Source organism: Osmia bicornis, chromosome 1, assembly GCF_907164935.1.
Source record: "Osmia bicornis bicornis chromosome 1, iOsmBic2.1, whole genome shotgun sequence".
Taxonomy (NCBI): domain Eukaryota; kingdom Metazoa; phylum Arthropoda; class Insecta; order Hymenoptera; family Megachilidae; genus Osmia; species Osmia bicornis.
In genome coordinates, this window is record NC_060216.1 from 8,348,172 (window position 1) to 8,361,732 (window position 13,561).

The window sequence follows — 13,561 nt, forward strand, 5'->3', positions numbered from 1 at the left end:
CACAACTGTATCTTTCACAGTTCCTTGAAAGCTTAATCTGAATCGGCGATCTTGATCGCGATCGTTCAATGGTCAGAACGGAACCATTCACAGTGGGCAAGAATTAAAAAGTGCTCGATCGAACCGGCAAAATACGAGGCTCGAACCTGTTTCTAATCCAACGGAACTCCGCCTCATTCTCCCTTATCTGTTGCTGTCAGCTTCCGCTGGCAGGATAAGAAGCAGCGAATAAGCGAGTCGAGGCGAGCAACGGACTCGAGCCACCGACTAGGAGCACCAGGAACTGTGTAATAATATACAAGAGGCTGAGTAAAGCGCCTGTTACACGGATAAATTTGCCAGCCTCCTGGCCGTTTATTGAGTTCCTTCCAACTGACTACGGCCTTCCAATCTCGCATATGTTTATGCGTTTACATAGTCCGCCAATGGAGCCAACTATAATCCAGATCTTTATTGCCCTCCGCAAAGCCCACCGCAGGACAATAACTGTGCGCCAAGGAGCTTCGTTCAAAAAGTCCCGAATCTTTTCGATTAGAATTGCAAAAATTAAGGTTCTCGACTTTTGGTGCGGAGATTGCAGATTGTACAGTGCCTTTCTTCGGGAGGGAATCTCTTTTTGCTTTCACTTACACCTTCCAGGTGTTGCTGGATGACGATACGAGCTGGGAATTTATTCGAGGTACTCTTCAGGCGTTCCCTCGGCACACATTTAAATTCTATATCCTCGGCGAAAACGCAAAGTTAAGTGATTCCTGTTCCTATTTTTTTTTTACTTAAGTTATCTGGTCTTTTAAAGCGATGTACCTTTTTAAAAAGTACAGTATTGTAGGTTATCAGAGGTTTTCCCAATAAAGTGGAAGAAAATAAAATTATTGTCTTATAGATATTTTACTGTATCATTATTTACATTGCGGTGCATAATTATAGTATCACCCAATTTTTTAAATGATTCAGACTTCGGAGTAAAAAATACTCAAAAATGACGAAAGGGGCATAATAAACAATAAATTTCAGCAAAGTCGTATTGATGTTGTTATATATAAAACGATATAATGATTGATTTTTAAGTATTTTTACTCAAAAGTCTGAATCATTTAAAAAAGTGTGTGATGCTATAGTTATGCCCCGCACTGCATAATATTAATTCCACAAACAATAATTTTCTAATTTTTCACTATGGAAATTCAAGCAGAAGGCGCGATAGTTAAAAGACAAGGTATAAATCACGTCTGGCGTCTAAGATAATGACACTCATGCAACGTGTTTGTGGGTTGGTTCAGACGTTTGATATATTGTGCGGAGGCTATTGAAGGTAGTAATTAAAATATTTGTTGAATGATAATCCGTGAATGCATACACGATTTCCGGATTATCTCGATACCTGTATCATTATAACGTAGCTTAAGTAATCATTGATTGGACTAATTGCACACTTCCGCTTATTTCTGCTACATCAGTGATCAAGTTGCTGCATAATTTTATTGGAAATGTTTTTAAAAATGGGAATACGTAAATAATCACGATATTGAAATTGAAAAATAAAAGTTTGAAATTAAAGATCTTGAAAATCTGTATTTTTCAAAAAGCATTGACGATCGTCACTATTTGAATGAATAAGAGATAACTACTTAAAATTAGTTAATTGTTGATGATATCAGTGTTTTAATGAGTAACTATTAGTTAAACATATTAATTGCTAATTGCAGTAATTGGTAAATCTGATGTCTTTCTATTATCGTTGCTAGTAGCTGCTAGAAAAAAATAGAATCTGAGATCAGAAACTATTTATATCATTAAAGGCTGAAAGAAACAAATGATTTTATTTTGCAATTTTAAACCCGTTTTCTATAATTCTGTTTTATTGTATTATTTATTAGTAAATATTGTCACGCTGATGTAACTAATCTATGTAATCTTGTCAATGAAAAAGCGATTTTATCTTTTTCCTGCTAAAATAAATTAATGAAATCTTGCTAATAATTTTCTTAAAATCTGCAATTAGCAATAAGTATTTCCCGTCGCTTTCTCGTGTACAAAAAATCATCTCATTTAAGTGTGAAGCGTAACGAACGGATTAACTAATTAGAAGATCCAATTACACGGATTAAATTTTATTAAATCGATTGAAACCCGATGGCCGAGTTTTTGCGGCCTAATTAATATTCATAAAGCAAGGAACCTGTTATCGAAAGCAAGTATTTCTTTCACAATTTTATTTGCAAAAATCGATTATTCAAAAATGTTTACCAGAATTTGATTACCAAGAATGATTGTTTGTTGGCTTTCAAGGAAATCGATAAATCAACGTGGCTTATTTGTTTGTAAAATATTGCACGCGAATAATGGAGGATTGAGTCATTAGAAGATCCTTCATCGAGGTAGTTTACGCGAACTCCCGCAAGAGAATATACAATGAAATCGTAGATAAACGGCCGGATACGACGACGTTAAACTATTCGCGGGAATCGCAGGCAAATTGTCTTGACCGATCGTTTTCGTCGGCGTGTAAATTGCGGCCGATTATGAAGATTACAGGTGTGGCAAACGTTTTCCCACTTAGCCTTCAATTCGTTGGAAACCAACGGATTTCTGTTTATTCTACAGCAATATGTAATAAACGCGTGGGTGACAAAACCACTTGCTAATCCACTACATCATAGCATCCGCACGATCAGAATTGCAAATTTTTTATAACACATTTTCGAATGCTCCACGTGACTTTTAGCTTTTGTAAAATATTTTTTTTAATTTAATTTTTTTTATTTCAAACTTTTTATGTGTTTTATATTACTGTTATAATAGTAATGCTATTCACAATAATACTTTTCTATTATTTCTTATATACATTGAAACTTTAATTATTAAGGGTTAGTTTTCAAATTTTCAACCTTTCGTACCTCCAGCTTATCTATTTCTAAAAAAGAAACTTCCACAAAAAATGTTCAGTTCCATACTGCATTCAATAATAAAAAAAATGGCGACAGATATCGGATAGACTTAACAACTTTCAAAACTTAACAACAATTTAAAATAATTGAACCTTTCGAATTCAGCTGCTTATCGGGTGAGATCGCGAGTTTTTGAAATGTTTCTGAATTTTACGCCTCGTAAACCGCTTCTATCGCCCACACATTCGTGTGTTTGTTCCATCTGTGACACCGATTTACATTTTATGGGCTACAATTCACTGAGTCCTTTATAGGAGTATCGTACTTATTATACGAGTTTTATTTCGTCGCATTAAAATGGATTTATTTTTGGATTTCACTTGATGTTTAGAAGTATTTTAATAAATACCGTTTCTGAAATCTCGAAAGTATCGAAATTAAACTGAGAAGTAAATTCAGGATTCAGAATGAGTTTCGTTCGAAATCGAGAAAGCTGAGCTTCGTGGTAAGTACCCGGATAGGAAGCTGTAAATTCGAAGGATCTAGCCGGGTAAGATCACGAACGTTTCTTACGTGCGCATCTGGAAATACGGCTAATGGAATCCTCGATGTTATTCTACGGGTCCTGGAATTGGCACTGAAGCAAGCATGTTGCACCGGGCCGCTGTGCACGTAGAATTGCAACGTCGACACATCTCAGGATTGTGTGTTAATAAATTGCCCGCAACCTTACACTGAAACCCTGACACCGGACCGATATTCACCCATTACCCTTTCCGGTGTTTCTTCCAACTTTCCACTAACTTTGCACCAAGAAACTCTCTATAGTCACAACCAGGGACTTATACCGAAACTGAAAATACCAGTCGGTTGAACCTTCAAAATCCTTATAGAAACCAAAATATCGAAATACCGGTATGACATCATACCGATATATTTATCGATAATTTTTCCGATTTTTCTATTTAAAAATACTTTCAACACCTTTTTCAAACAGAAATTTTAAACTTAAGTCCAATAATTCTGTACAATGTCACCAAAAAAAAAAAAAATAGCGGTATTTATTTCGGCTTCGGTACTCTAATATTTTGGGTTTTCACCTATTTCGGTACTATAAGGGTATTTGCCTATTTCGGTAATAAATATATCGGTTTCGTTGTAACTTATTTGTTAGCATTATACCAATATTAAAATCATTCCGATTTTAAGTTCCTGGTCGAAACATTGGTCGCCTTTTTTTTCACAATACAGTAGGCGTTTGCGGAAGTCACAGAATTAAAAGATAGAGGAAAAATACGAGGGTGACACAATTGATCGATCGCGTTGGAACGACGAACAAGAATAATTTATTATCTGGATCCGAGGCGGACCGCTCGCGGTACGAACGGCCTAATTGCTACAAGAAACATCTCTGGATCGCGTTCGCGCTCGAGATAGCCGGATCAGGGTGCTCCTCCTCTCGCGTTCGGCTTCATTCGTGCGGGAAGCGGTGTGTCCAGTCTCGAAAACGGGGACACAAGGCGCGCGTAGGCAGGATTGTTGTAAGATATCAGGCTGAGCATACGCGAGGTCACGGAACGGGTTTCAGGAAAAATCTACGCGCGATCCTGAGACGCGACCACGCGCTATCCTGTACCTGCTGGCCACCGATGGATGCCGATCTCCCTCGAACACCATTAGAGATTCCAGTAACCGCGTTTCCTGCTGATACCGCGCGAGAAAATCGCCTTTCGCCTCGTTTTGCTAGTAGGAGGTACCTACGGTTTCTCTACATTCAACCTGTTATTAGAAAATTAACCCTTTCGTTGCAGTCATTTCTAGACTGCGGATATTTATGCAATAATACTGCAATTGTTAATTAAATATGTAAATTTTATATTTTCTTGATATTTTATTCTATTTTATTATACTTAGAACACGTTTAGTATATTTTACATACATTTGTCCATGTGTCCATAAATGCATAGACGAGCAAATTTTGATAATGCATCAGTGTCAATATTCATTTATTTTCATAGATTGTCGGTAGAAATTCAAGGCAAAATGTACACACGTTTGTAAATTGTTTCTTGTGAAACGATTTAGAATAAGGGGCACTTTTAGAGTTATTAAAGAGATGGCTAATTTTTTAATATTCATGTTATTCATTTTTCTTATTAATATTTCTGCATCGCGGAGAGGATTTAATAGATAGAAGCAACATTCGCATGCGGTTTTACGACAGCAATTATAACATTGTGGTACGCACTATGATACATGCTTCATAATACCGCAGAAGAAATTTGATAACAGGTTTGAGTTTCATTTTACGGTACAACAATTACGCGTGTCTTCGTATACTGGGAGATAATTTTGTTTAATAGGATTTAAATTTTTAATTTCGCGATATTTTTATAGCAAACCTGAGGATCAATTATTCCAACTACGGTTGTTAACCGATGTTAAGTAAAGTTTCTTTTCATTAGCTTTAAACATTTGAAAAAGATTATTTAAACGCAACGTACGATGCAACCGAATACAAAATATACGATTATATTCTTGTTACTAAGAATGATGGATTATGATTCCTGATTTGAAATCGTGTCAATGAAAAAGTGCTACCTAAACACAGTAGAATTCGTGCATCTATGTTCCTAGATCTCAGAGACGAGTCTCTAACAGTTTCGTTTTATTGCGGTCCTGAATTTCAGGCACCTGATTTGTTGCCGTATGTCAAAGTTGAATACGTTCACGACAGTGAAACAGGTATAACCATACGTAGGCGGACACTTTAACCGACAGCTGCTCTTTCACTTGCCACGTGAGAATTTAGTTTCTACGCAACGTAGTTTGAGACCCGTCCGTGGAACAGGGTTATGGAGTACGCTTTAAAAGAGGATAAATGTCATTGAACGCTGGTGTATTCTCAGGTTTCGTGATATGGCATCGGACATTTGATTTTCGCGTTGTTCAGATTGCCTCTACCACGGATATAACCTGCAATTAATGTTTCTTCGATGCTGTTAAGTGTTATTCACTTCAGCTTCGATTCAATAGGATATACTTAAAACGGTGTCTTCAATTTGATTAGGGGTTTTTTCAATAGTACCTTTAGAATATTTTTATGTTTCACGATTGTCAATCATAATCTCCTAGAATTTTAATTAAATAATAGATACTTATTATGAAAATGAGGACACGAGGGCGGTAGTGTTAATTAGTCCCCAAAGATGATGCGATTTGACTCGACAGAATTATTTTTAGAAATTGAATAACTTCTTGCCCAAAGAACCTCAATAGCCATTTAAATGATACTATTTTTCACATATAATCGTTACTTTTGATATAGTATCTATGACTGTCACAACGAACGCCTAAAATTTTCTTTCAATTAATTCAAGATAACCATTAAAATACTTCCGTGAAATTTTCCCACCTCGAATGAACAGTTAAGTATAAACTTACGTCATCCCTATCTTCGTGAAGATCGTCGTCGGCGCTTTCTTCGAGGACGAAACCCACGTCGTTGTTGTTCCTCGTGAGTGAGGGCAGCTTCCTGGGTGTCAGTTCCTCGCCGTCCGTGTCTCTCTTGCGCTTGCCGTTCCTGTGCTCGTTCAGCGTGGTCTCGTGCTCGTCCAACATGTCGGTGACCATCAGTTCCGACTCGACGCTCGTCGGGGACACGACTTCGTCCAGCGGTGACATAGTCGTCCTGTCGGCTTCACCGGCCTCCATCACCGACATGATGAGCCACTTTTGCTATACTCGGCACAGATGCTTGCTCGTTCACGATCACCAGAATTCGCGGACAGTCGAGTCTCGTCTTCGACGGGACACTCTGTGTCGTTTGCCGAGAGATGGCAACGAAGCACCACCACTGTTCGAGTGAGTACGGATGCACGTTCATAGAGTCTTCGTTTGACGTTCAATCTCTTTCGTTATCGTTCCTCTTCAAACGATTCACTCGCAAGCTACCGTCAAATAACTCCATAAACACATCAGCCTCGTCTCGTTCCAGGAACACCAATATTTTATAGCTCTTCTTCGCGAAACGATACGAAAACCCACTTGTCGTCGATCACTTTTCTGTCCATCCGAGCACACCGGTTTGTTGGCATTCGCTCGCAATTACACCCGTTCGTTAAATCCAGTAATTTCGTCGTATTTTACGACCGCGACTCGCGAAACGATCCTGGTGTACTGTTAATCGCCGTCTGTGCACGCCGCTTCGTTGACATTCGATCAGAATTGCGTTCGTTAAAAGTGCCGGTTCCGTGGACCGTACGTTCGCGACGATGCCAGAAACTGAGGCACACTCGACCGGACCGAAGACAATGGGCTGATAAATCGCCTGTCCTCGATAACGGTCCCTCTCGCCGCTAAACAGAGTCCCTCTGGAGCACATCCAATTTTCCAAACGAGCGTGACCCTCTTTTTCTTCTCGATGCCCGCTCGAGCAGCCCAACGACGTCGACGCCGCAACAAACACCTGCTCGCGATCGTCGATGTTCATGCGAAACTTTGATCGTCTCTGATCACTCGAACCTTCGATCACTTAGAAATTTAAAGTTCAATAGATTCGTTTCGAGAAACTGTTTAACTTCTATGGATTCAAGTATTGTATCGGGTGTTCAATGAAGAAGATTCAGACCTCATCGGAGTTTACGATCGTCATTGGAGATCGAACGATCTCGGGAGGATTTTTAATTGGTATTCATCGGTGAAAAAGGATCGATAACAGCAGAGTTGTTCAAGTGTTTTTCGAGGATGAACAGCTCTAAAAGCGGACGTAAAACGATCCCATGGCGTGCGCCTGTGCGGGCATTCAAGTCTCCGGCTTTCCACCGGTTCCGCTGATCGATGACGCAGGAAACCTGAATTCTTTCGCTCGGTCCCTTCACTGCGGGACTTAATAACGCGGCTTCCTTACTGTAATTAAATCCCGCCAAATTACACGGATCGATGTGATTCGCTTGGAACGACGTGGTCAGCCTGGTTTCGTCGAGTCCTGCCACCCCGACAGTCCCGTTCGACGCTCGGCAATTTACTAAGAACATCGCGACAGTTATCCATGATCGTGTGTTGCAAACACCGCGGTACGATTTCAGCGCTTAATCAAATTCCATACGAGAGTTTCTTCTTTGATCAAAGTCGAACGTGGACGTTTCGAAACGACGCAAAAAACGTAGGTAGTAAGAGCCACGAAATCGTTTGTACTGTTCTTTGCCGATTGCTGTTCTCGCATTCAACTTAGTCTCGGCCCGATTTCACCATAGAATCGAGTCGACTGCCACTGGTAACGAGATTGTACCGATCGACTCGGGTACACTTCCTGTCCGCTTGGCGAGTCTCGATCCTATTACACACGTAAACCAGTGCACCGTGATTTCTATTTCAATTTCTTTACGAAATTCTTTCGTTTATTACGACGATAAAAAGCTGTCGCTAGTCCTCCCACTCGTTCCTCGATATCATCGAACAGTTTCATAAAAACTGCTTCAGACGTCGTTTACTCCTCCGCGTCTAATTATGACGCACCTTTCATTCATTCATGTATTCCCATCTTCATCGGTTTTCCAGCCTTTACGAATCGCCTGGAGGAATCCGTCGTTCCTCCTCTTCGCAATAGCACCAACCACAACACACGCGTTTTCTTCGTCCCCACACGGAAACACTGTCAGCCGGTCCGCGGTTACGCAACGCGACCGATCAACGTCCACGTCGAAACATCCTCGGGCGAAGAGCGGCTTCGGCAAGCAACGGAACCGGAGATCCCTCGGGCCGTGTCGACGGATGTTGACGTTCCGCCGCGAAGATCCACCGCGAAGATCCCAGTCACGTGGTCGCCGGTGTCACGTGGGTGCCGATGGTGAAGGTGTCAGGGGAGGTTGCCGTAGATCGCGAGATCGATGCAGGGGAGGATCGGTGCGGATCGGTATGTCTCGTGGGTTTTGGAAAATAGTTAACCGGGAAAATGGTGATCGATACACGCGTATTGGCCGAAGGTCGACGAAGACCGATCGTATGCGACACCGCGTTGTCGCGCGCGCGCGCCTCTCGAGAATGGCCTAGAGGCGAAAAGAGGAAAGGATCTCCACGAGTGGCGCCGCCCGCGGCAGGAGGGGGAAAATCTCTCCTGCGTGGAGAGCAAGTGTTGGGCCCGCACGATATGCCCCGCTGGACCACCACCACTACTGCCATCCTCTCGACCACCACCACCACGGGTATCTTTGCCCACCACCACCGGCGCTACCACGGACCATGCCATCGGTATCACCATCACCCGTAGCTTCGTCCACCTTCACGGAACACCGTCGCCCGATACCAGCTGTCCTCTCGGCCGTCCCTTTCTCTTCTACACGGCTTTCCTCTCACGGCTCCTTTTCCTCTCCGCGCTGTCCACTCTTGGCTGATTCCCCTTCTCAGGTACCCGCAACTACGTCGTTCCTCTCTTCGTTCGACCATAGCTCAGACTGGACCGCTTGCCGCCTCTTTGTCTCGTCGTTGTCTCCTGTTCGAGACGCATCGATGATACCTGACCAGGAGGAACTACGATTTACCGCTCTCCTCTCGCCGCATGCACGCCTATCTTGATCCTCTTTTTCTTTTCTTTCAACCCTGCACCCTTCCGTTCTTCTCGCAGCTACCATCATTCGTAACAGCGGTCCGGTCGATCAGCCTGCTGTTCGAGTAAAGACACGTCGCGTCTGACTTTCGTGATCGGTGCTCGGAGGAATTTCTGATGGATCGGTGTAAGTACTAACCCTTTAGGTACAATCGTATTTGCTGGAAATTGTACTCGTATATCCGAATGCAAATAATTCTTCTTTATGACAAAAATTCTTCTTCTTTCTTGGTATTTTGAAATATAAATACTTTCTGTTAAATGACCATGGTTGCCCATAGTAGCGAAAGGGTTAAAGAAACGTAGCACGCCGGCTACTTGATTCTTACACATGATTAATACAATCATTGCTTATAGATCATCTAGGTTTCTGAGAGTTTCCATGTCTTTCTAGAATCTTAGCTCCATTAGATTACTAATTTAGCAATTTCATCGTTTGATATAATCACACATGCTCCATCTCGTATTGCCTATCGATGGTTTATACGAGTGCATAGATACAAAGAGAGACGTCAATACCTTGATCATCTTTCTTAAATCTTCAAATCAATCATCTTCATATTCTCCGAGAATCCTCTTGATCGGTGAGTTAAATTGATCACCCCATTCTCTTTTTTAAACTACTTTTATGAATAACACGCTCACACCGAGGGAAAAAATGTCGGCATCCTGTGACAGGATCGCGTATGCCTGCTCAGAACATTCCTCCATACGTTAACCCAAATATGAGCAACGGCGAACGCGAAATAAGTCGCTCATTAAGAAAGAATGCTTTGCTCGCAATGGTTGCCACCGCTATATAATTTAAACTGCAATAAACTCGCTTAGAACATACGCTGTTGTGTTGCTACGTGTTCGCTATTGCCGCGATTTAATATTCGTGCAAAAACCAACAAACCAGACGGCAGTAATCGCCTCGACCGCGGATTTACGGCGGAATAATTGAACCATAATCGCTGGTGAATTACGCGTCCATTCAAAGATGGTTACATCATTGTTATTATCCTATCGATTTTCTGGAAATGTCTTCTCGCAAAACTTTCGTCGTTCGTAAATCTTACAGCTGGTTTAGTTGATAGGCTATCCTTAGTGAAAATTAAAATTAAAATTATGGCTCTCTTCCTGGTCCGCCATCCGAGGTTAAACATAGTCTCATTACTTTTGTATCAGACTCTACAATACTTCAATCATTACAATTTCAACATCTTCCTAAGAATCTCCCATATTTTTAAATCACCCCTTATCTTAATTCATCCACTTCGTATCGCTCCATTCGCGTCACAGCTGAAAACAATTGACGTTTCGCGTGGTACATCGTCTTTTGTTATCACACCGATCAATATCAGACTCGAACGAGTAAAAATATTCAGGTCAGATGGATAGCAACTGGCAACAACGGACCTTGGATCCGAAGCTTCCAGAGGAGGCTGCTCCCTCCGGCATACCAAGACAGATCACCTCCTTTTTCCCCTTCCTACACTTTACGCGCACCTGTCCAACCTGGACGGATCGTATTCTGATCCTGCTTCCTACAAAGCGACCAGTCTGCTCCTTTTTCTTAAATCGAACATTTCCAGTGATTCCTTTGGCTACGAAACTCTGCCCGTTAAACGGTCACCCTATAAATTTCCTCCACTCCCGACGTCAACCATAGTATCGACGATTTTATAGGGTGGTGCGATAGAATCTTCTACACCCTCGCTGTAATGACTCGCAGCAGTGGGTGTTAATCCTAATTTGGCAGGTAATTACTTGTTTGGAGTTTGATAATATTTATAAGAAATAATTAATACTTCACCCAGTGTTTATTTTTTCAGTATTAATTTCAATTTTCTTTTTATTTAAAAGTACTGAAATTTAAAACAAAAATATTTCAATGATTATTACAAGTGGTTTCGACCTTTGATTCGATGACGAAGATTTCGAAAAGAGAAGCGACGATGGAAGATGTTCGACGCGAGGTGCCACCCACGTGTGTAATTATGAGATCACTGCCGAAAACAGCGAGGAACCGTGTCCAATAAGAGAGAAGGAGCAACGGAATGGCCAAAAAAGAAAAATGATTAACGAACTCGTTCAACGCATTCCCGTGTCAGGATACAAGGGGAGATACGTCGAGCGTGTTACAAGAAGGTTGCTCGATATATCGTGACGTAAGCGACGGAATTTCGAGGAGAATGAACGACGCGGTTCGAGCTTCTATAAAAGTGGAACACACCGCGTTTCTCGTGATTTACAATGTGTTACTGGAATAAAAATAGACGTAGAATCAGTAGGGTCTATAAACAAGATATACGAGCAGGTAAAATTCACTGTGATGCTTGGAAATTGCAGTTATTGGAAACTACCCCGGGGGAAAACTTTGAAATTTAAAGGTTGCAATGCCTTTCCCTGTTTCACTTAACAATTTTTATATTCTTTTTGACGCATAAATTTTTGTGATAAAATAAAAATATTACTCGATAAAACTTTCAACAATTCACATCAAATTCTTTTCTTATTTTAACCCTGTATAAGTTGCTGTATATTTACCCTTTGAGGGTTGAATTAGAAAACATTGCAATATATTATCGCATACTAATTTAGCTGATAAGTATGATAGATATTAAAACTTAAAGGATCTGAATTTTTCATTATTTTTTAATTAATATTTTTTTTGCCCCGTGGCAGAAACTCTATAAATTCAAGGACCTATTTAAAATAATTACTTACAATTTCATTATAAAAAAAAAAATTAGTTTCAACTTTCAAAATCTGTCAGAAAAGTTAGAAAAATGTGCAAACGTATGCAAGAATCTATTCGCGTGGCAAACAGGATCGTCGAACACGAGGAAGATACATTTTTGAGATTAGTGAAGGATTGCTCGATAATGCGAGGCATCTTTGAATACGTGGACGGGGGTGAGAGACGCATTGACGTTCCCCGGAGAAATCTTTGAGCATATTTTCACGTCTGTTGTAAGGGTGTCTCTGCCGGATGCAGATAGCGGCGGCCGTGTCATGCAATATGTGGCCACGTATGGGTGCCGCACAATATCCCTGATGGTAAAGGCCATCCAACCTGCACGATACGACGGAATGGCTTGGATAATATATTGCTGTACAAATGGCACCGTCCCCCGACGACCCGGCCTACCTGTATCCGCTTATCTCCGCTCGATTTTCTCGCGAGAACGTTCTTGTCGTTTGCCTCGACTGCTCATCTTACGATTTCGGATTCCACGAGAAATGAATGTATTTTAAACCGATTTATGAATGAAACGTCTCGAATAACAATTCATTTCTAGCGTTTGCTTTCTTAAATAATACCTTTACTAATACAAAATCACTTATTCAGCGCTAATTTTTAAGGTGTAAGTAAAAAAAAGTAACTTTTTACAAATTTTTTAGACAAGAAAGTAATATATTTTCAATACTTTTTAACTGCTAAGCTCGAACAGCCCTCCTCCCCTTTGGTATTTTTAAAGTTAATCCATTCCTTAGGTCTTGTGGGTCAAAAGAACTTACTTTTTTTTCAAGATTTTAACACGTTCAATTATTATTTTATAATCCGATTTCACTGATTATAGAATCTATTATTCTCTACAATAGGTACTCATTGAATAATGTATCACGAAATATAAATTAAATTTTATTAGACTTCTCCTGACATTATTCTGTTAATATTTGTTTTTAGATCATTTAATAAACAGTTAAGTGAATAATAAAGTTATAACAGGCTAGAATAGTCGTATAACGATGCCAATTATTTATACGAACGAGCAAGTGTTCTCCAACTGAATTAATTTATTGCATCTTGATGGCCATCATACTTGTTTACCTCACTGAATGTAATTAGCAATTTTACTGTTATAATTAGAAGATCCGTAGAATATCACGTATTAATGGGCCCTCAAATCAGAGAACAATCAATTGAAAATCGTTTCGAGATTTTCAATGGCACCTTGTCACGTGTCATTAATTCCTCGCAATGTTGGAACCCATTAAACCTTCGACACAACGTCGATGCAAAACGATTAATATTTTCTAAGCTCCTTCCTTGATCTCTTCTAAACATAGGAACATGATT

The 13,561-nt window shown here is 40.4% G+C and overlaps 1 protein-coding gene and 1 long non-coding RNA gene across 6 annotated transcripts in view; one reads left to right on the plus strand and one right to left on the minus strand.

Annotated features, from left to right (window-relative positions):
• Positions 1-13,561, minus strand: part of LOC114882887 (transcription factor AP-2-epsilon) — a 161,644-nt gene that overhangs the window by 59,276 nt on the left and 88,807 nt on the right. For 2 of the 4 annotated variants that reach the window (XM_029200041.2, XM_029200040.2), the window contains exon 1: positions 6,333-6,611. The exons of the other annotated variants lie outside the window; for them this stretch is intronic. In XM_029200041.2, coding sequence (XP_029055874.1) covers positions 6,333-6,611 — 279 coding nt within the window. Of the gene's footprint in view, positions 1-6,332; positions 6,612-13,561 lie in introns of those variants that run through there. 4 annotated transcript variants of the gene reach the window in all.
• Positions 6,674-12,108, plus strand: LOC114882888. Of its 2 annotated transcripts, none has more exons than XR_003790496.2 (3): positions 6,674-6,752; positions 10,863-11,236; positions 11,310-11,975. It is a non-coding gene; the product is annotated as an uncharacterized LOC114882888 (long non-coding RNA). The 2 variants fall into 2 exon arrangements; XR_003790497.2 differs by having other exon boundaries at positions 6,683-6,752; positions 8,448-11,236; positions 11,310-12,108.